We start from the raw sequence: 26,223 nt of genomic DNA, 5'->3' as shown, positions 1-26,223 counted from the left end.
AAAGAGGAGTCATATAATATTCCATTTAACTATGAGAGAATTATGAATGGGCTCTATCAAAGTGTAAAGAATCTGCTCTGGTCCTGATGAAAATTTCAATATTCTATGATCAAGGGCATGCTGCTCAGAATACTAAAGATTTATCCTCAGTATAAATAAACAGAATTTATAAAGAACATTACTACCTTTATGTTGGGAAAACTAGCAAGAGTCCTTCCTTTTGTCAAGCTGAAAGGATTAGTCTTTCGTAGGAAAATTATCGTCCAATGCCCTAACCTCGTTGTTTGTGTAAACTAATGGAGAAAATGTGAATGCCGTTTATGTTGGTATTTAGAGGAGGAAACCTTTTCTCTCAGGCCCCAATGTGGGTTCCGCAGTATGCGATCCACTGTTGATATCTTGGTTAGAATGGAGTCTGTTTTTACAATATGTGAAGCCTTTGCATCTAAGCACCAATTATCCACGGTTGTCTACGACTTGGAAAAAGCAGTTAGATACTACGTTGGCGGTATGGAATTCTGAAAGAGTCCATGATGAAATTGGTTTAAGAGGAGAATTAGCTAGTTTTATCAAGCTATTCTTAAAAAAATCGTATTTTCAAGTACAAATAGGAGCAGTTCTGTCTGAAGTCTGTAAACAAGAAGAAGTTGTTCCTCAGGGCAGGGTGTTAAGTGTAAACACTTTTTGCTCTAGCAATTAAGACATTAGTAAAGCAAATACCTGCTGATTTATGCACACACCTCTTTGTGGATTGACTTTCTTTATCTTTGCAGCCTGCACGTATGTCCGTAGCAGAACAGTAATCTACAAATAGTAATAAATAAGGTGTTTGAAATGGGCTGAAGGGCATTGGTTTCGATTTTCTCAGCAAAGACTGTAGGCCATGCATTTCTGTAGAATTAGCGGGTACATGCAGATCCAGATATCTATATGTAAATGGCAAGAATATCTTGTGTTAACGAAACAAGGGTTTAGGAATGATTTTTGATACTCGGTTGACCTTGGCTTCCCCATATCTAAAATCTCGGGCAAGTGCAGAAAATCCTTGGATATCTGAAAAGTTTTGTCAATTCATCTTGGGGAGCAGATGATCCAGTTATTGAGATTTGTATATTAAAGCCTTGGTTTTATCAAAATTAAACATATGGATGTGAAGTTTAACACCTCGGCTCCCCAAGTGCCTCAAGATTTTAGACTCCATTCAACATACTGGGAATTCAGGATTGCTACTGGAGCTTTTAGGACTTCCCCTATAGAGAGATGTTAGTAGATGCTGGGGAGGTGCCCTGCCTACATTGCCAGACTCTCTGGCTCGAAGCTGGTTCAGATTCCAAAGACTTCCAGGACTCCCTGTATGCCAGTCGCTAAGAAATGGGAAATTTGATAGATTTGTACGATGAAAGTCATCAAAGATGGCCCACGTCCATATGAAATGAAGACTGAAATCAACCCTCCAAGACCTGAACCATTCAGACAAATGTGTACTAACGGTCAAGGCATCTGTAAACTCCCCCTTGGAAATTCTTAGCATTAGCAGTTTGTAACTACTTCAAACAACCAAAAAAGAAATGTCTTCTGATAAAATATTACGTTGATACCTTTTTTAGATCATATGTCACACATGACCAATTTTATCAGTTTTTAGGAGGGATCCAAAACCAGTGAAGCGCTGGTTTTGCATAGTTTTCCCCGTCCTTTGAGCGTAGTGGAAGCTTTCAAAGTAAGCATCTGCATTACTGCAGAATTAGATGGAATTTTAAATACTGTCAAAAAAAAATGAAAAGGGGGGGGGGGTTTTGTTTTTTTTTTAAAAAGTAATGATAAGAATTCTATTGTGTAATGTGACTCCGAGAAGCTGCTCTAGGAGTCACTGAAAAGATTTATTTCAAAACACCTGTAGTTTAAGTATTCTGGAATGGTTATTTTTTAGCTAAGCGGAGGGTTTTAATATTGGAATTTTGTTGGGTTCCAGCACACGTTGGAATATCTGGAAATGAACGCGCTGATGCAATTGCCAAGGAGGCTGTTTCTCGTATTGAGACAGATCATTTTAAGCTGCCGTGCAGAGATTCGATATCACCCTCCAATTAGAAGAGAAGCATAAAGTACTTTCGGCAAAATATTTGGTCAAAGATAACTTACAATGTAAAAATGAGAACAATTGCCACCTGCAATCAATCCTGGGCAGTACGATTTTATGCCCAGAAGGTTTTTGAAACAGCTTCTGTGCCGCCTGCGTATGGGATCATACTAGGCTGACACATTCTACTTGATGAGTCTTTGATAAGATAAACCATACGTGAGGAAGCCAGTTTCCACCTGACTGTTATGCACTTGCTGGTTGAGTGCCCAGTTGGCGGAACAGCGCAGCAATATCTATACTATGGGAAGGAGAATAAGGTTTTTAAGTATCAAAAATTTTAGGAGCAAATGGAGATTTTTAACATCGACTGGCTTGTTTGGATTTCTTTTTTAACTCTGTATTTTAGCTAAACTGTAATGCTTGTGTGCGCCTTGCTTTATTCTTATTGAAAATGTAGTTGTATGTCCTGCGATGTGTGCATGTACGTATGTTTATGGATGATGTATGTGTGTGTGTGTATGATGTATGTATGTTAATAAATTTTTATATAATTTATTTTTAATTTGGTTTTATAATGCCAGTATCTTTTATCAGATTTTAAAATAATTATGTTAAAGTATTTATATTAAAATTTTAGGGTCTTTTTATATATAGTTCGGTCATTCAATGACCTAGTGTCACGATGCTAGATTATATAGTATCAATCAAGCATCCAATTATTCCAGGAGGAAGAGAAGACTAGGTGTAACATGAACAAACCTCTGGTGTCTGTAAGAAGTACCCAGTAGGCCTTTGTCAAAGAATGCTCTGGCATCTTATTAGGAAAACCTAATAGGAAGCTCACGCAGCATATAACCAAGACCATTTAAAGCTTCTGAAAGTCAAGCGCATGAGGGTAAGGGCCGGCATCGCGAGTCTTCTGGCTTTAAGAAGAATAGTCTTTACAAAACCTCATTGAGACGCACCTTTTTGGAGGTTGTAAGTCGGTCTTTGCTAACACTACCTGAAAGACGTAAAGGATTATGTTATGAGAAGTGCTTGGTTAGGCCCGTATCGTATCGGCGGATTCAGTTGATGGGGCAGGGAGCGAAGCATGATCCTTTTTTAGAATTTTTCCATTAGTAATGTCTTGTGTTTGTTATGGTTTTATGAACGACGGATGCAGGTAGGCATCTCTTTTCACTCGTATACTAACATGTAGTATATTGGTTAGGTGATCGGTCTGTGCTTGAGCCCTTGCATGGTCGTGGACAGTGCTCTTTCATGTAAGTGGGCGGATCCCCTTTGACAAGACACTAAATGGATTCTACAAAGGTAAGCGGAGTCCGTTCCAATTGGTAGGACCCAAAAGTCTTCAGCTGTAGGTCACGCCCTCGCTGTAATCTTCAGGCAACGCAGATAATAGATAGTAACTCATGAAGGCTTTCTGGCCTAAATCAGGTAAGAACCAAGGGTTGTTCTTTAGTCCTAACATGTGGTTGTCTCCACTTTCTCTGTACTTTAATGTCATTCCCTCCACCAAGGGGTCAATCAAGCTAAGTATATATTGGCAGGAAAGTCCTGTACAAAACTGAATTGTAGTATACAATAAAGTTTTGTACTACTTACCTGCATAATATACGATTGATCCGCCCTCCCAGCCTCCCCTCAGGAGACAGGTGGGAGAGAAAACTGACAAGAAAGGGGGATTGGTTATTACACCCGCCACCCAGCAGGCGGGTAAGGAAGACACATGACCTTACCTGTAGCGTGCTGTTGCCGTGAGTTTAAATTCTGCGGTGACGTCAGAGACGTAAGCTAAATATATCTGGGCCAGGTAAGTATGTTAACACAACTTTATTGTATACTAACAATATCATTATTTAAACCTTTTTGTATGTGCGACGCGTTACGAATTCATGCATCATATTGGATAATATTTTCTCTGTGTTGCTTTGATTGTTTTACAATTTGGTATATACCAAAATCCACTGCAATTTAGTGTACAAAAAACGAAAAAATAACTAAACTCATTAGCTTTAATCGTTTTGCGCACAGCCGCGATTTGTATACTATTATATATGAATTTTTTTTGCATGGTCCATATATTCCAATATATATATATGATATGATATTTTTTTCATTTCTGATGGTTGAATACTAAACTTAAGCAATGCCAAAAAAAGGGACAAAAATGAACTCTTAATCTGAAAAGTATAGTGTGCTTGATTTAAAAAAAAAACTTTCATAAATTCCAACTTACCTGTCCCGTGGATTTTTAATATACATAGCTATCGACTCCGTGTCCCCGACAGAAATTCTAATTTCGCGGCACACGCTACAGGTAGGTCAAGGTGATCTACCGGCCGCCGCTGGGTGGAGGACTAGAACCATTCCCGTTTTCTAATCAGATTTCTCGTGCTGGGAATGAAACATATGTGTACTTTCCCTCCTGATTTGATTTTCGTGTTTCATCGCCATCGATCTTCTGGCAACTTTTACAGGGAAGTACATGGATCGGTGGTCGGCATACGCTTTAAGAACTTTTTAATAACTTTTAATGAATTAACTTCGAAGTTTTCGAAGAATAGGAGGATGTGAAACTACCGAAGTTCGGAGGACAATACAGAGTTTGACAAAAGAAAGGGAAATATAAATATTTATTTCATTGATAAAGTGTAATAAATGTTAGAATTGATTGAGGAAAATAAGGTAACTTCCTATCTTGAGGAAGTCAGAAAAACATCAGAACTAGATAGTTTTTTTTTAGAAGCTTTAATAGCTCTCGTTCGGACGAGCCGTAGAATATTAAACAGTACTAGTAGGTAGTTTCTCATCACCTTCTTCCTTCACAGGAAACACAACTTCAGTTTGCAATTTGAAGATAAAGGACTGAGTCAAGGATACTGAGCTATTATAAGGTAGAAGTGATTATAGTGTTCCCCATTGCATAGAGGGGCGTCTGATCGGTCTTGTCTCGCTCCCAGACTAGACTCTTCCAAGCTCACAGGACCAGAGTAGAAGAAGGTCGAAAGCCTCTACGGAGTACGAGAATCCCCACCGATCAGGCGTCCCACGGCAGGTTCTGTAGGATCGTCCCAGAACTGCCAGGGATAGCCATTGGAAAGGCATTCCTAATTCAATGTGTTCCCCCTTATTATTATCCGTCGGACGAATACGGAGAAGAAACATTCAACGGCGTAGATTAAATGAAGATGCAAAATAATATGTCGGCTATCGGAAACCTCAGAAGAGACGGAGAAGGAAGACATCATTCGATAACCGTTGCTTATAGGCATTGCCCTATCCGGGTTCGTCCCCCGTACAGTTGGACGGGGGAGGGGGGCTCTATCCCATGGGGGTTTGAAAATAGTTATTTAAATAAATTCCCCATCGGTACATGTAATGAAAATATCTATCTCTGAGAATAAACGAATTAGAATTAAAGAATATTGTTGATCGAATGAATTATATGGAATCTCGTTAGTGATTACACAGATATAATAACTTTTAAGCTTCTAGCTCCTTGGGCAGAAGCTCCCGGGTACGAGGCTCAAAGGGGTCTGAAACACAAGGAGCAAAAGCGGCCTGAAACGAGGCGCAAAGCACCTGAAGTGCCTGAATTAGGCGCAAAGAGCTGAAGCAATTGAAACAAGGATTTTCACGGAAATGGAAGTCATTCTCATCAGAAGAAAAGGGAGGGCTATGTCGAAAATGGAAGTATTGTCGAATTCAAGCAAGAACAAATGTACAAGAGATCGGAACCTTCCGCCCACAGAACCTCCGCACAAGCGAACCTTCCAGAAGGGCGGAAAGATTTACAGATTCACATAAACCTTCCAGACGTACAGAACTTTCCAGGCGAGGATTAGCCTTTCAGATCGCTCGGAACTTTCCAAGCTGGGAATCCTTTTTCCGATAAGCGAACATCGAAAAGCGGAAACTTTCAGGGCGCACGGAACCTTCCGCACAAGAAAACTTTACAATCGAGATACGTCTGCTAGGATCAGGAGTATCTAATCACGATTACTCCTCCTAGGCTCCAGGAGATGTGATCGGGAACGCAATATCCTGCCAGGTGCCAGGAGTGTTCCGATCAAGGATACTCCTCCCAGGCGCAGGAATATTCCGAGCACGATACTCATACCAGCGCCAGGAGTATTACGATCACCGATACTCCTCCTAGGAAACGCGATATTCTGCCAGGCGCCAGGAGTATCTCAGCACGATACTCCTCCCAGGCGCCAGGAGTATTCGGAGCGCGATACTCCTACCCAGGCGCCAGGTAGATTCGAGGACGAGGAGTATTCCGATCGCGATACTCCTCACAGGCGCCAGGGAGTATTCTAGGAAAGATATCCTTGCTTTTAGCGCCAGGGCACTTTCTACTACAAGAAGAGCCTGACAAACCGCCAAGAGTCATCCAGGCGAAAGGTGATGAAAAGACATTCGAGGCTTCTCCTGATAGGGACGGAGTTGCGCACAGGCCGGCCGGCGCCTTTGTCAGGATAGTTCTTAATGCAATAAAGGCCAAGAGCAAGTTCGGCTTTTTCCAGGCAGGGACTCAAGATGTAGCACAGGCTGCGTTAGCCCTCAAGCAAACTTTCTTTTTTACAAAAAAAACCCCACAAAAAAAAATACAGCAGAACAATTGACCTACACCTATACAAAAACAAAACAAAAAAAAACAAAACAAAAAAACTTCAAAACACATTGTATTACCCCAATCAATCCAGTTACTCGGCTATCCTGTGGCGATCTGGCCGTCGAGGTCACAGAAATACCAACAACAACAACCAAGAACCACAACCCACAATCCAATAACACAACAACCAAGGACTGCAACACAACAACCACAACATAACAACCAAGGATCACAAAAACACAACAACAACAGCACCAACAACAACAAGGAACACAACCACAACCTCACATAACAACAAAAACTCAGCAACACAACAAAAGACCAATGCACAAACAATTACCACCAACACAAAAAACTAACAACACAAAAAGGCAACACAAACACCCACTAACAACCTCAAGAAATCACAGCAGCCCCTAGCAACAACAACAACCCTCAACAACTCTCAACCACACCAAGAAACCACAACAGCCCCCAACAACAACAACCACCCTCAATCACATACAACCCTCAGGAACTCGAAAGCACAACAAATCCAACAATACAGGCCCAACCACCCCAAAGCAAACAACACCAAACTAACAACAAATCAATAAAACAAATCAATAACACACAAAACTCAACTAAACTTCCAGTGCCTTTAATATACTGCTCCTGACACTACTGACTGTCACCAGCTCTCACTAAAGACTGACTCAAAAACACTAAAAACACAGAACTCTAACAATCAGCAGCACCAGCAGGCAGCCCAGAACCCACCAACAACCAATTCAGTCATTAACTATCCATACAGCAATAACACCCTCTCTCTCTCTCTCTCTCTCTCTCTCTCTCTCTCTCTCTCTCTCTCTCTCTCTCTCTCTCTCTCTCTCTCTCTCACACAGACGTTGTCAAATGGAACTCCATAACTCCTCCATTTACCAACTGTTAGCAAGACTAGGTTTGGCAAACAAATACACAAAACTTTGGCGTAATGGAATGACAAAACATTTCAGAATTACCTTTAAAGCAAATATTGATTGAAGAATCAATGAGTAACCCACACCCTGTAAACATCATTAACGTACAAAACTTGGCCTAAAGGAATGGCGTAAGATACAAGAATTCCTTTTTAGCTTTTAAGGCAGTTTTTTAACGATATTTAGTGAATCACCTACTCCCTGTGAACTAGGGTTTCTCATTTTTGGGGGGATGTCTTTGTCCGGGATTCCGGGAAAAAATGTCATCTAATCCCGGGATCCCGGGATTTCCAAGGATGTCTATTTTTGTATGAATTCCCTTTATGACTCATTTTTGTTTTTAATGCTCCTCTGGCTTTTAACCACATAACCATTATTTTCAAGTATAGGGTAGTGCCATAGCCACTGTACTATGGTATTCCATTACCCTTTTACTCGAGTTATCTGCATAAGAGTGCACTCATGGGCACTTTACTGTCTTTCTCTCTCTAATTTGTTCTTAACTAGCTGTTCACTCCGCAAAGCCTGAGGGTTTGTTGTCTGTTGACTTTTCAGTAGGAGTGACAGTTTGTCATTTAATAATTAATTATATGGAATCATAAGTACATAATATTAACGAAAGGTGCTCACAATGTACAGTATAATATAAAGAGTTCTTCATAAATGCTGGTGTTTATAGTGTTTATAGTCAGAGTGCTTTACTTAAGGTGGCTCATTCATGAATCAGTCCTTAGTTGTCCCTAAAATATATGTACGTACAACTTTGGTATAACACCGTTCAATATTATGTATATGATTATTGGTATTTTCTTTTATTACTACTTACTAAAATGTTAATGGAAAAGAAAACAAATTTTGAGTACAATCAATTATATATTTTTCTGATTTTAAAAAACTGAATGTCTTTTTTTCCAGTTGATAATATAACAAGGAAAAACATAATTTTATATCAGTAATGCTGTAGATATTTAGTACGAAATTTTTAATGATTTTCAACTTGGTAATTAATCATTATTTTCATACTATCGACTCCGTCGTCCCCGACAGAAATTCGAATTTCGCGGCACACGCTACAGGTAGGTCAGGTGATCTACCGGCCTGCCACTGGGTGGCAGGACTAGGAACCATTCCCGTTTTCTAATCAGATTCTCTCTGTCGCTGGGAATGTAAACATATGTTTACTTTCCCTCCTGATTTGATTTTCGTGTTTCATCGCCATCGATCTTCTGGGCCGACTTTTACAGGGAAGTACTGGATTGGTGGTTTGGCATACGCTTTTAATAACTTTTAATGAATTAACTTCGAAGTTTTCGAAGAATAGAGGATGTGTAACTACCGAAGTTTTCGGTAGACAATTACATAGTTTGCAAGAAAGGGAAATATAAATATTTATTCATTGATAAAGTGTAATAAATGTTAGAATTTGATTGAGGAAAATAAGGTAACTTCCTATTTGAGGAAGTCAGAAAAACATAGAACTAGATATACTTTCTTTAGAAGCTTTAATAGCTCTCATTCTGACGAGCAGTTAGAATATTAACAGTACTAGTAGTGTTGTTTCTTCATCACCTTCTTACTTCACAGAAACTACAAATTCATTTGCAATTTGAAGATAAAGGAATGTAGCTCAAGATACGAGCTATTATAAGGTAAGAAGTGATTATAGTGTTCCCCACTGCAATAGAGGGTGCGTCTGATTGGCTCTGTCTCGCTCCCAGGTCTAGACCTCTTCCAAGCTCACAGGCCCAGAGGAGAAGGAATGTCGAAAGCCTTACGGAGGTTATGGAGAATCCCCACCGATCAGGCGTCCCCTCGGCAGGTTCTGTAGGACGTCCCAGACTGCCAGGGATAGCCATTGGAAAGGCATCCTAATTCAATGTGTTCCCCTTATTATTATCGTCTTGACGAATAAGGAGAAGAAACATTCAACGGCGTAGATTAAATGAAGATACAAGATAATCTCGTCTGGCTATCGGAACCTCAGAAGAGACGGAGAAAGGAAGACATCATTTGATAACAGTTGCAGTAGAGGCATTGCCCTATCCGGGTTCGTCCCCCCTACAGCTGGACGGGGGAGGGGGGCTCTATCCCATGGGGGTTTGAAATAGTTATTTCAATAAATTCCTCATCGGTACGTGTATATGAAAATATATCTATTCTGAGAAAAACGAATTAGATATTAAAGAATATTTGTTGATCGAATGAATTATATGGATCTCGTTTAGTGATTACACATATATATATAACTTTTAAGCTTCTAGCTCCTTGGGCATGAAGCTCCGGTAACGAGGCTCAATGCGCCTAAAGTGTCTGAAACAAGGCGCAAAGCGCCTGAAACGAGGCGCAAAGCACCTGAAGGGCCTGAATATAGGCGCAAAGCGCCTGAAGCACTATGAACCAGGATCTTCATCGGAAATGGAAGTCCTCATTCAGAAGAAAGGGAGGGCTATGTCGAAAATGGAAGTATTGTCGAATTCTAAGCAAGAACAAATGTACAAGAGATCGGAACCTTCCGCACAAGGAACCTTCTGCACAAGCGGAACCTTCCAGAAGGCGGAAGATTCCAGATTCAAATCGCCTTCCAGGCCTTCTTGGAATTTTTCCAAGAAGGAATATTTTCCAAATCAGACATTTCACATAAGCGGAATTTGACTCAGGAACCTTCCGACAAGCACCTTCCAGAAGGCGGAAGATTCCAGATTCAAAAACCTTCCAGACGTAAAGCTTTTCCAGGAGGATCGCCTTTCAGATGCTCGGAACTTTCCAAGCGGGAATCTTTTTCCGGATAAGCGAAACATTCCGAACGCAGAACTTTCCAGGGGCGCGGAACCTTCCGCACAAGAAAAACTTTCCAAGCGCGATACGTCTGCTAGGATCCAGGAGTATTCTGATCACGATACTCCTCCCAGGCGCCAGGAGTATTCGGAACGTGATACTCCTACCAGGCGCCAGGAGTATTCCGATCACGATACTCCTCCTAGGAAAGCGATACTTCTGCCAGGCGCCAGGAGTATTCCGAGCACGATACTCCTCCCAGGCGCCAGGAGTATTCGGAACGTGATACTCCTACCAGGCGCCAGGAGTATTCCGATCATGATACTCCTCCTAGGAAAGCGATACTTCTGCCAGGCGCCAGGAGTATTCCAAGCACGATACTCCTCCCAGGCGCCAGGAGTATTCGGAGCGCGATACTCCTACCAGGCGCCAGGAGTATTCCGATCGCAATACTCCTCCCAGGCGCCAGGAGTATTTTAGGCAAGATACTCCTGCTTAGCGCCAGGCACTTTCTCCTACAAGAAGAGCCTGACAACCACCAAGAGTCCTCCAGGCGAAAGGTGAAAGACATTTGAGGCTTCTCCTGATAGGGACGGGAGTTGTCGCACAGGCGGCCGTCGCCCTTGTCAGGATAGTCTTAATACAATAAAGCAAGCAAAGTTCAGCTTTTTCCTGGCAGGGGACTCAAGATGTAGCACAGGCTGCCGTAGCCCTTGTCAGGTTAGAGTTGGTACTGCTAAAAGCCCTTCACCTTTCGAAAGGAAGCGCTCTCCTCCGGTTGCTCAATCTTCTCCCAACTTGAGGAATGGAAGATAGAGCAGAATTGTGAGAATTAGTTCAGTATTAGTAAGAGGATATTAAAATCATCCTCCTTCTAAAAAATAATGCAACCAACCATTTACAGAAAGAGGGGCAATCGTTTGGAAGTTGAACAAGATTCGTACGAGCTCTCATTCATTGATTAGAGGCTCTTCCAGATAGGAAAGGCGTAAAATACGGACTTATCTCCAAGATAATAAAAGCTGGAGAGATTCTCTTCGATCCTCGGTTGTCATTTGCGATCTGTTTCGACTAATACTCATTCGGGTTTATTGACGAAAAGAACGAAGAGAGTAAGATTTCCATTCTTTCTCTGCATGTCGGAGAGGAAAGAATGTCGTAGAAGACTTAGTGTATACGACTACTGAATGACAAGTCATATACGCATACCATAGTTGCCTTTCTGGTTCGCTACGGAATTATCCTTACAGGATTTTCCAAGTAAGAACTTCGCTTAAAAGGTTGGTTACGACAATACCTACTTAGCTTCGGTATTTAACAAAGGTTGTTTGGCTTAAATTAGCATTATTGAGAGCTTTCTTAGGCTCGAGAATAATTTTATTATATCCCTTCATTGAAGGGAGTAACTGGCAACTCAGAATGAATGCAGCCAGGCAGTGAAAGAGACGGCTGTAATTGTAAGCCAATTCAGTACCATCCGGTTCTCGGGCGTGAGCGGTTGGTTACATCTCTCTCTCCTAAGGGATTGAATGGTTCACCGTATATTCCCCCTACAATCAGGGACTTAACCACGAATTGAGGGGATTTTTAGGCAAACATGAATAACATCGTATTCGTTTTACTAAGGATCTCTCTCTGCCTCGGCGAGGAAAGAATGTAGTAGAAAATTCACCTTAAGATAACGGTTACGGTTAAGCCTTATGCACACACCGTGGTTAATTACAGAATTCCTACTATCCTTACAAGAGTTTCCTAGATGAATGCTGTTTACCACAATGTGACGGTATTATAAAGGATTTTAATTCGGCAGAGCACGATTTAACCTATTTGGAAACAGACACGGAACGTAACGATCCTTACCAGGTTCGATGCGGGATTTTGCACGTCCGTGAGAACCTTCTTGATCGACGATAATAACTGTTATCGTATGTTTAACATTTATTGGAAAGAGTTGTGAGAACCTGCGGAAAGTATTCACAGATCTCTTCGCAAGATAGAAGACGAACGAGCTTCTTATAGATTGCTTCCTTTTCCTCGAAACAAGAGAGGTAGCAAGATACCCATCTTTAATTTAAATAGGGGAATAAACTTTAGTCTTTTTTCCCCTAGTTATATATTATTCTTAACAGATATTAAGATAAATGAGCGGTCAAAGGAAGAAGATGAATGCATCATTTTGGCAATAAAAGGTTGGATTCACAGAGGTCACGTTCTTCTCTCAGCATGTGTCGGAAGGTTTTTCTAAGAGAGTAGAGATTTTATCGGAATCTATTATAAATATTGGACCTTGAGAAACCTATCCACTCTGAGTCTGTCTGCGTGCAGACTGACCAGAAGTAAATATGAATGAGAGGATTTTTCAAGGGAAGCTTGATAATTCCTTCCAAATATGTTAAAGACATAGAGTTGCTGCAGATCGTGCTAGATGGAAAGGGGAAACTGTCCTCTTCCGATACCTCTGTGAACCACATAATGGTTTTCTTCCCTTTCAGGGGAAGAATCACCTTGGTATTTTATGCTATCAATGAACACAGTAAAAAGATATACTCTGTCTCGAAAACAAAGAATATTAGAGATAGTAGAGAATTAAGATCTTCGGGATCTTATACAATACCTCTATACGATAAGAGTAGGAGATCTTATACTTAGAATGGGATCCTAATTTGGGCCTCAGATTCCGTGTTCCGACAAGATGGAACTGCTCTCATCAAATGTTTCTCTTGGTCCTAAACGATCAAAAGGACAAGTGAAATTTTGGGCTTTAGAATCCGGAATCAAATTCTATGAAGACTCGGAATGGGTTCTCGGCCAGCATAGTATGTTTGGCAAAAGAACTAAAGCCTTTTATTCCTCGATCAACGCTTTCAGATAGAGGTTTCGTTGTCCAGGTAATGTATTGACGCTTGGTCATCTACGGAAGAAAGACAAGGTTTAAATCAAACGTTTACTTTACAAGAGGTCTTGGGTTAACGCTATGATGGACTCAAACTACTTCCCAAAAGGTTCAGAGAGATACATTAAAGAGCTAGAAATCAGGAGTCCTACCAATTTCAGCTCAGAATCTCTTCAAACTTCCAGGCTCCTTCCCTTCCTTCGGGCAAGGATAGGGAAGCTTCTGCAACGAGAAAACTCATCAACATGTAGGAGGAGAACTCGTTAGCAACGGAAGTATTCAATAAGGATCCTCCTCGGAGGAAGACTTGTCTCTCGGACTTTAGATTTCCAATCGTCTACGGATGTAGCTGACTAAAATCACCTCCCCTTGCCGGAAAGGCCAAAAGCTCAAAGTGAAAGAATTTCTTCCACCCTTCTCCAGTCTCCTGATAAACGATGGTGGATCTTCAGGACTTTCGGACAATGTAGCGCCATTCAGGCGCCAAATGCCCAAAACAGCGTGAAGACGCCAGAGAAAGACAGTCAATATGAACACTGTCATTGTTGATGAGGAGAAGGAGGCGGGCCTCCAACCTGGCGCAGTGCGCTAGAGGCGAACAAATCGGGAAAAAGTGTCCGATGTGGACATCGCCAGTTTTCCTCGAGACTCTTAACAAGCTCGAAGCTCCAGCAAGTGGGGAGAAGTCAGCCACGCGCCAGGCGCGAGGCTCCAAACAGGCACAAGGCTCTGGCAAGGTGCGAGGCACCAGCCAGGCGCCAGGCAAACAGGATGCGCCAGCCAGGCGCAAGGCGCCAGCCAGGGCGAGGCGCCAGCCAGGCGCAAGCCAGGCTCTAGGCTTCATCCAGATGAGATCCAGTTCAAAGAAAGTCCTAGTCTTCTTTGAAACAATGGTGATCTCTAAAGCACTTCATAAGTGACTTGATGATACCTTCAAACAGCTGAGAATTTAAAAGCTCATGAAGTGCGAGCTTTGGCAAATTCTTGTTCTTTTCGTAACAATATGTCAGGAAGACATTAGCTTTAACATATGAGAGATGCAACGATGTGTTGACTGCTCATTACACGAAGGACGTCAAGTTAACCTACGAGAGATCCTTCTCTCTTGGTTTATACGTGTCAGCGGATACGTTGCTGGGATAAGGAGCCGACACTGATCCTTTAATAATGAGTTGAATTTATTTTAACTTAGTGAATTTTATTGAGGTTTGAAAGGAGTTTGGGGGATAACTTTTTCAATTCTAGCGCGAACCCTCATGTTAGGAACAGATGATCGGGATCGGTGTTGCGCTCCTTAGTTATGCCAATAGGCATAGGCATATTGTCATATAAGCGGATTAGCACCCATTGACAAATGCCAATTAGGCTCGACCGAATAAGTGGATAAGACCCCATCGGTAGACCCACAAGAACTCTTTGCCACAGATCACTATCTTGCTAAGGCTCTTGAGACGAAGCAGACTCCTATGCAATAGCTAGGAAGTCGACCCTTCGTCTAGAAACACAGAGGAACTAAGGTCTATAAATACCTACAACATATGTTGTTTACCTGTCTAGTCAGTAGTTAGCTGTCTCTTGCCCTCCACCAAAGGGTGTCAGTCAGCTATGTATATATCTGACAGGTAAGTTGAATGTATGAAAATGATATTGTTATGATACAATAAAGTTTCATACATACTTACCTGGCAGATATATACGATTGAAGACCCACCCAGCCTCCCCGCAGGAGACAGGTGGAAGAGAGAATCTGATTAGAAAACGGGAATGGTTCCTAGTCCTGCCACCCAGCAGCAGGCCGGTAGATCACCTGACCTACCTGTAGCGTGTGCCGCGAAATTTGAATTTCTGTCGGGGACGACAGAGTCGATAGCTATGTATATATCTGCCAGGTAAGTATGTATGAAACTATTGTATCATAACAATATCATTTTTTGCAGCTGATGATGTAACAAAATGAAAAACATGATTTTATATTTGTGAAAGTAAGATTAAGGGCATGGTTTTTAGGTAATGTTTTTTACGAAATTTGTAGTGATTTTCAATTTTCAACTTAGTAATTAACCATTAGACAACTCCTTATGAAATTTGTAATTAGTAATTTTGCTATTAAAAGAGAGAGAGAGAGAGAGAGAGAGAGAGAGAGAGAGAGAGAGAGAGAGACTGATCAGTTTGAGAGATTTTAAAGAAAGATCTCAAAAAACACAGACAATAACCACTTTCGTCGCTTAGACCGATTCTTATTTTTGTTATGGTCAGTCCAGTAGTAATCCCGGGTTTGTTTGACCCTCGGAAAATGGGTGGGATCCCGGGAGAAAAACCCTACTGTGAACATCATCATTGTAATAATTTTTGGCCTAAGTGAATGGCATCAGATACCAGAATTACTTATTAGGACAAAACTATATTAGCAGCTCACATGAACCCTATGAATGGCAAATTCACAAAATATTTTAAAGGCAATTGTTTAACGACATCTGGTGAATTGCCAACCCCTTATAAACAACATTGATGTAAAATCTTGGCTAACATAAGACAAGATTTACTCTCCAGGGCCAATATTGGCAACTGGCAAGTAGCTTATGCAAAAAACAGGCAAAAATTGTCTAGCTTTTAGCTTAAAAGAATGAAGAAACCTTCAAATATTACTTTGAGGCCATAATATACAGTTTTCGAGTATTATACTTGGAAAACACCCTTCGAGAATTTAACCATAATGCAAAACTGTATACCAAAGATTTACAAGTAATGAGGCCCAGTAAACAGAAAAAACTAACCAAAGTCTAGCTAGAAGGAACTGCAAAACACAAGAAGTACTTTTAGGGCCTAACTATTATCATTGACTCACCAGTGTAAACAAAAACTGGTTGATGAATCAATTCAATAAAAAAAAAAATATAATACTCATCCTGAGATTCCATTGAAGGTTACTAAATATGCGTTTCAGTGGGTTCCGCACCACTTGAATCCAGTTATATAACCAGAAAATAATGAACAAGCTACTGCCATCACTGGTGTTTACCAGACGACGGCAGGAACAAACTAGGCTTGCTGCTCACAGTTGTTCCTATTCTTCCACTAGTTTTTGGGACTGGTCACCTACACAATGGTTTGAAGTGTTATCCTCAAAATTTTGAATTCAAGCTGCAGCATAAGTGGAACCTATAGTTATGTAATTACTAGGTAAGTTACTAATAATTGTACATAATGTTCATTTAGGAAAAATATTTTATTGGTAACTGTTTAATGCTTTTTCATAAATCACTGGAACTATTTTTTTTTTGTATAAAACACCTTGATACAATACATTATGGATGTGAAAAATACAGTACATGTTTTTCATATAAATAAAATATTGTATGTGGTGGCAGCTTATTGAAAATCTGTCATGGATATGTATTTTTTCCTTTAGAATTTTATTATTTAAACATAGAACAAAAATAAGTTACTCAAATACAACTGTACTTAGAGACATTGTCCTTCCTACCATTTTAAATTGTTATAGAAAATAGGTGCAGAATTCAAGGATGTATTTAATTTAAGTGTTTGGTATTTAGCCTTTATAATATTTATGTCTAATTAAAATTATTTCTTTCAGTTGCTACTTGGGGCTGGGACATCAATTGCTGTAAAAACTGTGGATGGTTGGACAGCTTTACATTCTGCCTGTCGTTGGAATCATGTTGAATGTGCAGAAATCCTAATAGATGGTGGGTGTGATATTAATTCCACTACTAACAGTGGTCAGACACCTTTACATGTAGCCGCAGCTAATCCGCAAGCTAAGGAGACCTTACAGATGCTGCTAATGAATCCACTAGTAAAGCCTCTCATCACCAACAGTAATGGAGAAACAGCAAAAGATATTGCAAAGAGAAGTGGGCCTTACGAATATTTGTTTGAAGTCACAGATCCTGTTTTGAATACTGTGGAACAACAAAAGTGAAGTGCTCATTACCTTTAGCAGTTTTACTTTCCTTGTTAATAGTCTTTAGTGATTGATATAGGAGCATATGTATTTTCATGGTGGTAAAAATGAATGTATTTAGTGTAATAGTGGGTACTGTGAACTTTTTAAATTTACAAGTTTTTTGAAGACCCGTGTTATATACACCCCAGAGATAAAATGACCAGCACAGTAATAAAGCATGGATTGCCCATGCGTAACTCTTTTGATATTACTGGTCTCAGTGTTGCACATTGGTTCCCTGGACATATGGCTAAAGGTTTGAACCAAATGCAAAGGAAGCTTAAGTCAGTGGATTGCATAGTAGAAGTTCATGATGCAAGAATCCCAATTTCAGGCCGAAATCCTATTTTTGAAAATAGGTTGACAGCTATTAAACCCCACCTTTTGGTTATGAATAAAGCAGACATGATTAGTCATAGAGATAAGATGGCTATCGAACAGTATTATGATGCTCAAGGTTCCAAGGATTTAGTGTTCACAAACTGTAAAAGGCCAGATAGCAAAGGGATCAAAAGTGTCATTCCAAGAGTACGTAAACTTATTGAGGCTTCTGAACGCTACAATCGATCTGAAAATTCTTCATATCAACTTATGGTGATTGGAATACCTAATGTGGGGAAATCCTCTCTAATAAATGCTTTACGAGCAAAAAATTTGCGAAGAGCCAAAGCATCTGCAGTGGGAGGAATACCAGGAGTTACTCAAAGTGTGTTGGAAAGAATAAAGGTATTTATTGACTGAATATGTGGTTTGAGATTTTTGTTATGCAGGCAGTCAGATAGTTTTGATATAGAGGTAACATTTGTTTTTTTAATGTTTTCATAATTTGTAAATATGTTCTTAACTTTTAAAGCAGTACAGATGGTTGAAACTTGTATATTTTAGAATGTTGATAATTGACCATATACTCTCCTGTATTTGTTTTTCACTTCACCATAAATTACTTTCACATTTAAGTAGTAGTTGGGAAAGTGCTTTGTTCCTGTGAAAATACATACCTGTACCTCCTTTTCAAAAAAGCTGTGGAAATACATACCTTCACCTTTTAAATACTTGAGATTTTGCTTTGTTTCTGCAAAAATGCACCCAGATGTCTCTTATTTTAATTTCCTTCAGCAAAACATGATAACAAGTTACAGTACTTAACTAGCAGCAGGTTATCGAAGGAGGTAGGATGCCACTGACTCAATCGGTTATCAATACCATTATCTTTCTTGCTAGGAATGTAGAATTGTATGTGTGTGCAAGATTTAGATGGTCTTTTGATGCTAACCCTAATTCTTATGGTTCTCATTGCAGTAGATAGGATTGCAAGTTGTCCTCTAACTGTGGAATGTCTTGCATGGCTGCTTGGTCGACAGAAAGATAGAAAGAAGGGTTGGTATCCCATCTCACCTAATTCCATATGATTTATATTTACAGTATATTGATCTCTAGGCTGAAATAACTGTGATAAAGTCAGTAATATGACATCAGAAATCACCTTAGCTTTTGATGGTTCTCTCTCTCTCTCTCTCTCTCTCTCTCTCTCTCTCTCTCTCTCTCTCTCTCTCTCTCTCTCTCTCTCTCTCTCTCTCTCTCCCCAGGTCCCAAGTTTTCCCGGGTGCGTGGCTCTCCAAGGGGGCCTGCACATCTAGTAGTCAGTGACGGAGAGACCTCTTACTGTCCCAACAGTGGTGCAGGACAAGGGAAGGGATCAAGCCACGCAAGTGACTCATCCTTTTCTACCAATGCGTCGGGCACAGAAGTATTTATCGGTGCTTGGTAGTTTCTTACCTGGTGAGTGAGAAGTAGGGAAGCCGAGGAGGCGTGGGTTCTCTCATCAGCTCTTGTAGACCTTCGGGTTCGGGTGTCGATTCGCTTTTCCCAGGGCTTGAGTCTCAGGAACAGCAGAAGTGCGGGTTTTGACTCACATTCCCGTCATCTGTCGAGAGGTTTGCCCTTAGAGAGGTGCTGTGTCAGGTTCTCGTTTGTGAGTTTTCCTGAGTGTGTCCCTCCAAGGGGGACCACGTATCTGCTGTCAATGACGGAGAGACCTCTCACTATCTTGACAGTAGCACAGGATGAGAGAAAGGATTGAGCTGCACAAGGGACTCGTTCGGGTAGATTTCCAACTGGTGTTCTGATTCTGAGGATTCAGATACCAATACTACATAGACTGTTCTCCCTGGCTCTTTCTGTCCTTTGGGCAGATTCCAATTCGCAGTCTCCTGTGGGGTCTCACATTTTGGGAGCTTTGAGTGGACATTCTTTGGAATTGTACTTTTGATCCAGTCAAGCATTTAAGACTGGTTCTATGCCTGTTCCTCCTCGACTTATACGGTAGTCAAAGAAGGACTTCTCCCAATAATTGTTTGATGAAATTTGAGAGTCCCGCTGAGTGCTTGAATTCATTGTAATTTCTGGTGCTCTCCGAGTGTTTTGTTTTTTTTTATTTCCAAACACCCAGGCAAGACAGGCATTGCCAATAATTGTTGTTACAAGAATCAGGAGTCTCACCAAGCGCTTGATTTCCTGGGAATTTTCAAGTGCTCAGTAAGTGCTTGGTTTCATCTGTTTCCAAGCACTGGATCCTTTGTGTTTGCTGGCTTTCACTGAGTGCTTGGCTTCATCTGTTTCCGAGCACCCAGGTGAAACAAGGCTTTTTCAATTATTGTTTTTACAAGAGTCGGGAATCTCACCGAGCGCACGGATTCATATGAATTCTGGCGCTCGCTATCACGAGTGCTTGGAGAACGAGACGAGCCTCTACCAGTACAATTTGGGCTTATGCAGAGCATGATACTGCATGCCAACATCTTGGTGCATGGTCAAGTCCCGTCCTTGTATCTTGGACCTTAGCGTCCGAACACATAGGCCAGCAGGCTTAGAATCCCTCTTTATTCTTCTTCTTGGGGCTTTGGCCTCGAAGGAGAATAGTGAATTGTCAAGAAGTGATAGTTCTTTGCTGACGATTGCCACTCATAATTACGTGGTTGTGATCAGATCTCGTCACTCACACGTCTCAACTGGTCTGGCTCTGCCAAACAAACCGCTTTTGATCAGATCAACTCACTCGACTCGGCTCAGCCTGTCCTGGTCAGCCAAGTCGAGTGTTCGCCTCTGCCGAATGAACTCTCTGCTCTTGATCAGGTCGGTTCCTTGACATGGTATAGCACCCTCCTTTCCTGTATTGCGGTCTTCATGCAGTCCTGGTGTCATCTCATCAGACAATCAAGTTCCTCAGGAAGGGGTCGTCATCTTCATCCTCTTCTTTGTCCACCTCCCCCCTTCTCCTAGATTTAATTGGTCTAGGAAGAAGGTTTACTTTCCACCCTTAAGAAGGTCCACCAGTGGGACTTCGAAGGGTCTGCCTAGTTTCACTGAGGAAGCAATTGGATCTCCTGTAGGCTATCCTTACCCTTCGGGACGAGGACCTATTGAGTTTTCCTTTGTGTGTAGTGATTCAGGAAGCTATAGGAGCGCAAACTTTGGTTCATGCCCCTTCCACTAGGTCTAGAAATACTGTCTCTAGAACTAGTACTGTGTCGCAGAGGTTGTTTGTGAGACACGGAATGTATGAGACTATGGTGATGGTACATCCAAAATTTGGTACCGGAGAGGCAACTCACTGTCCCGATTTTGGAATAGAACAGGAGAGGGGTATGAGTCATTCAGTGCCGCCCCCTGCCTGTAATCAAAAGCATTGGTGTCTTTAGATGTCTGTCTTTCAAGGCAGGACCTCTGTGTAGTCCACTTCGTGAGGTTTCAATCCCAAAGAAAACAGATGCATGGCAAGAAGTGGAAAGTTCTCACCAACTTTTGGCACATTCAACTCCACTCAACTCTCGCTCGTGTTCACACTAACGAACCAGTTGTTGGAAGAGAATGCTCTGTTTGATGGGTGAAAACCTCTGTTCTCCCTTCAGGAAGCATTTTTTGCTGAGGTGAATACATTTTTCTAAGTCTGTGTATTGCTATTATCACCGCAAGTTGATTATGTGCTTCATCACCCCCTCCCACTAGTTCTGACAGAACAGCGGTGAGAACAGTCAATTCTCCCCCCCGCCCACTTCCTGGGTTACACCGGAGTGGACGAGGGAATGTAAGGAACTCTATAGAGTCTATTTTTCAGAGTTCGAATGTGAGAGCCTATGTTCCTTGTTCAATATTAGGATCTCACCAGACGTACGCTTATCTGTTCAGGATGGATATCACTGAGAAGTTTGGACTCCATTTCTCCAGTGTTCCCCTTTTGGGAACAACCGGTTCAGCATGAACTAGTCTTCGGTGCCCTGTTATCAATGTAGAAGTCTTTTTTCAGGACAGCTTCACCTTCGCTCTTTTCATTAGAGAATGAAGGTCGGCTTCCAGTCCTTATTCCTTTCTCTTTCAAAATGAAGAAGAATTAGGCTGGCACTCGATAAATAGGAGCCTATGAATATACTTGTATATTCTCCTCACAGCATGCAACAATTGTCAGTTGCACCATCTGAGTATAGGCGCACACTGTTCCTGTAAGTTAGTTCTGGTGTGTGACCGAGACGATTAGTATCTTCTCTTAATTAACCTGAAACTCAAGACAGCCTTTAGGGCCTCTCAAGAGTCTCTGGTTTTGATTTTGAGATGATTAGTGATATTGTTTGGAAACAACAACAACGGGTTGGCATTATCACCGAACAAGAGGGTTTCTTTCCCTCTTGTTTCAGTTAACATGTAGGTGCTCGAGTGTATCTGTAGTGTACTTGATAGCTTTATAAGCCGAATACATTCCAAGATGGCATGTACTACTAGGCAACTCAGCCTATGGAGTCGAGTGAGGGGCAGGGTACTGCCTTCTTACTGAGGTATTGTTCATCTTAGTATTAACGTTTCTCCTCTGTTGAGGGTTAACTGCTAAATTGAGTCTTTCTACCCGCCCATCACAGACTTAAGTCTCTGGTTGGCTCTGGATTCTCGCTTATGGTGCCTGTCTCGTGCTCTGCATATGCCATTGCTAAAATTTTCAGACAGATATGATTCAGAATGATTTTCAGACAAATACAGCAGTTTTATCTTCTATATACATTTCTCTAATTCGTACAGTGTTCAACTACTAGTTGTTCACCCTGAATTAGATTGAATGTTGGAGGACTTTGCCTGCCCTGATAGCTCTGCTTCCAGGGTAGAGAGGAGTTCCTCCCTGAACCAACCTTCGCAGTGACAAGAAGTGGTTCACCAGGCAGTTACATTCCTGTGTTTTACACGGCTAAAGACTTCCAGCCTGTATTGCAAGCACAGGCTTTTTTGCCAAATAGCAATGAAGTAGCTGAAATTTTCTTTTAGTCCTCTGTGAATTTCAGATATTAGAACTGTCCTCACTGGTTGGTGTTATTGAGAAGACTTTTGCTCTGTCAGAATCACGAACATTAACTTCTTTTCTGATTCAGTTGTGAAAGACATGGGTACACACTTGTTCTAGTCTTTCACTTAGGTAGTATGCTTTCTCCTCAGTTGGGATTCAACTACTGATGAGAAACTTTTCTCTGCCCCTGAACGGCATTTGACTCTCGTTTAGGACATGAGCCCTTGCAAGAATCGTCACATAGTTTTGTTCTTCCAGATTGCATCCCCTCTCTTTCTGGCATTGGCGAAGAGGATAGATGTGTTGCACGGATCATTTTCATTGTCGCCCTTCCAAAGCGGGTTTCGTGTCACGACTCCGTCTCTGATGCCAAATCATTCAGCATTTGTTTGACTATTTCAAATCCTTCATGATCCCCTACACCTTGGATTTTAGCATATATCCCTTATAATGTTGAGTTTTGAATCTGGCAGTAAGCCTAGGCTACGTTAGCAGTCGCTACTGTAGCCTAGTCTAAGATTCTGACATCTGAAACTAAAAGTGTAAAATACGTCTATAAAATGTATAAATAACCAGTATAAGTACTTATTTCAAATTATTAATTAACTATAATTAAAAAACTTCCAACCTCCTTTTGTTTATAATTGTTTTGTCAACACTTCTGAGTACCGAAAACTTGCCAAGCAACCACTTTTAACTAGTGCACAGTATAGTAATTGTACATTTCTGTTATCTCTCCTCAACCACTGAAACTACCGAACAGTATAATAATCATTCATTTCTATTCTTTAATCAATTTTTACCTAATGGAGATACCAACAGCTTTAATGAAACATATAATGACATTTTTAACAGAAGAAGAATTCTAGAAAATATTTGCTAGCTTCGATGAGAGCAGTCTGATGTACTAATTAAAGTAATTTTCTATTATGATATTTAATTCACAAATGTTTGTTTTCTCATTAAATGTATTGCATGACTAAGTTTTTCAATTTACTGCATCATTTTACCAAAAGAACTTCAGAGCATTCGCTTGCCTCAGGCAAGGAATTTAGGGGGAGGTGCGTGTTGGCAATTGAGTGTCTTATTCTCAAAGTCTCTTATTGTGTCTGAGGGCAGTGCCCTCCTGAATGAGATGAGTCTCATTTTATTCATTTTGTTTTTTCTTCAGATTGACAGTGAGCAATAATAGGACACTGCAGTAGGTGGTTAGATATCTCACTGTGTTGATTATCCTAACCCTCAGGAGTGTACCTTTGACACTACTTTACTGTGCCACTGCATCTGTATGTATGTCAATCCCCTGATGTGCCTTCTGTTAGATTGCTACTGTTGCCCTGATGACCAGTTATTGGGCAGCTTCTACTGTGACTCCTCCCACTGCTATTGACGATTTATAATCACCATCCCATAGAAGTCCTGTGGAAGAAACATCATCCTCCACTGCCCTTCCCTTGTTTTTCTGAAACTCGAGGAGTTCCTGGGAAACTGGATAGGCTCCCTTCGGGCAAATAAAGTGAAGGCCGTTTCTTCCCCCCCCCCCCCCCCCCCCCCCCCTCCTCCCCCAAGAAGTCGTCCTGCAGGATTTCTAAGAGGCTGCCTCCTCCCAAGGGGGTAGTGGGATCTCTTGTCGGCTCTTTCCAACCTTCGACCTCGGGAACCAATTCGCATGCCCATGGGTTTTGTGTTTTGGGAGCTGTGGAAGCACAAGCATCAATTTGCATTTCCCTCACCAGTCTAGGGTTCCACACAGAGTGCTTGTGTTTCTAATGAATCGTGGGCATCCTGAGCTGCTGGCGGAGAGACCTCTCACCGTCTCATTTCGGGCACAGTGCGAGAGAAATGGTGAAATATTCACCTTTCGTCTCCTCCTGCCAGCACTACTGTTAGCATTTGCTGAGTGCTCACCAGTGTTTGGCAAGTTCCCACCTAATGTCTTGATTCTGAAGATTCGAACACCTGGAGAAGTGGGAAGGAGGTTCCCTTTTAAAGCTCTATGGAACTTCTAAGGGAGTGCCTCTCTCTGAGGAGGCCGTGGTTCTCTTTGTGGCTCTTCCCACCCTTGGAGCAGGATCCAATTCACATTCTCCTATGGGGCCTCACATTTTTGGGAGCCTCAAGTGCACGATCTGTAGAAGTTTCACTCTCAGTCCAGTTCTTAGAAGCCTGCATCAAAGACTGGTTCTGTGCCCGTTCCTCCTCGATTTCTTCGGAAGTCGAGAGAGGACTGCTCCTAATGATTGTTCTTATGAGATTCAGGAGTCTTGCCAAGCACTCTCAGAAGGTGAGAGAAAACCATTCTTACGAGATTTGCTGGTCTTACCGAGCCCTAGAATTCCTTGAAATTTCCAGCGCTTGCCGAGCACTCTTGATTCTTTGGAATTCCAAGCACCCGGGCGAGAGGAGACACCCGTGATGATTGTCCTTATGGCATTTGGGAGTCTCACTGAGTGCTTAAATTCCTTGGAATTTCTGGCACTCTCCTAGCCCTTGGATTCCTTTGAATCAGGAGGCATTTCTTAACCAGTATGGGGGAGTTTGCTCTTCAGTTTGGTTTAGGAATTATGAGAGAAGTGCTGAGACACTTAGTGTTTCAACACTGCCTGCTGCCAGCACATTTTAAGTGCTCAGTCAGGTTCCATCCTTGTGTCTTGGACTTTAGGGTTCGAGCACGTATAGGATAGATAAAACAATCCCTCTTTGAACTTTCTTCTCGAGGGTCTTCGGCTTCGAAGGAGAATAGTGCATACTGAAGGAAAGCAATATTTCATATCAGACAAGTACCGCTCTGCGTTACGTGACCTGCTCATCCCTGTCTGGGAGAACTTTTGCTGTCTTCAGATTAGTGCTTTGCCACGGCATGAGCACCCTCCTTCCCCGTGCTGCAGTCATCACAAGTGATAATCACCCACGATTTTCCCCTCCTGCTGGTTCATCTAATGGGATAGATAGGATTGCACTTTGTCCTTACCTGTTCTCTTGATCCCCTTGGTCGTTTCAAGAGGTGCAAGGCGGACTGAGAATTCCAGTGAGTTTGCCTTTTTTTTTTTTTTTTTTTTTTTTTTTTTTTTTTTTTTTTTTTTTTTTTTTTTTTTTTTTTTTTTTTTTTTTTTAATTTTTTTTTTTTTTTTTTTTTTTTTAAGCTACAAAAGTTAGCACAGTCACCTCTCAATTAACGCATCTTTGATTAACACGTTTTCGATATAGCGTGAACTAGAAAATATTTTAAAATGTTGAAAAAACAGGAAAATTTTGATTTAATGCAAATTGGCGCTTGATCATTGTTTTGAAATCACCCGTGCATCAGCGGTGCAGACGACAGCCGTCGACATAAACAAAGACATAGCACAGTATGTATTCATTAATAAAGCGAAAAACTTTGTTTATTTATTAATGAAGCAAAAGTTTATTGATTAATGAAGCAAAAGATTTTGTTTATTTATTGATAAAATGAAAGAAAAGGAATTGGACACAAAACAAGAATTAGCTTTGTTTCGACATCAGCATAATTGGGTGATGTCAGGCTGTTGATGGCTACGTAGAATTGCACGTAACGAATGTGCATCTTTTTCATGAATCTTTCACTGTATCTAATAATA

The 26,223-nt window shown here is 41.2% G+C and overlaps 2 protein-coding genes across 8 annotated transcripts in view; both read left to right on the top strand.

The window, feature by feature from the left end:
• Window positions 1-17,285, top strand: part of LOC135214541 (ankyrin repeat domain-containing protein 49-like) — a 70,298-nt gene extending 53,013 nt beyond the window's left edge. The window contains exon 3 of the mRNA XM_064248916.1: window positions 16,930-17,285. Within this exon, the coding sequence (XP_064104986.1) occupies window positions 16,930-17,277 (348 nt within the window). The 3' untranslated portion in view covers window positions 17,278-17,285. The remainder of the gene's footprint in view (window positions 1-16,929) is intronic.
• A 172-nt stretch (window positions 17,286-17,457) lies between these two features.
• LOC135214723 (mitochondrial ribosome-associated GTPase 1-like) overlaps window positions 17,458-26,223 on the top strand; it is a 234,003-nt gene continuing 225,237 nt past the window's right edge. For all 7 annotated transcript variants that reach the window (XR_010314451.1, XM_064249058.1, XM_064249053.1 and 4 more), the window contains exon 1: window positions 17,458-18,027. Coding sequence is in view for 6 of the 7 variants with exons in the window: in XM_064249058.1 (XP_064105128.1) it covers window positions 17,458-18,027 (570 nt within the window). In the remaining variant the exon portion in view is untranslated. The remainder of the gene's footprint in view (window positions 18,028-26,223) is intronic.

Source organism: Macrobrachium nipponense, chromosome 46 (genome assembly GCF_015104395.2).
Source record: "Macrobrachium nipponense isolate FS-2020 chromosome 46, ASM1510439v2, whole genome shotgun sequence".
In the NCBI taxonomy this organism is placed as follows: domain Eukaryota; kingdom Metazoa; phylum Arthropoda; class Malacostraca; order Decapoda; family Palaemonidae; genus Macrobrachium; species Macrobrachium nipponense.
Note: the sequence above shows the minus strand (reverse complement) of the source record. Positions and strands in the feature narration are given on the sequence as shown.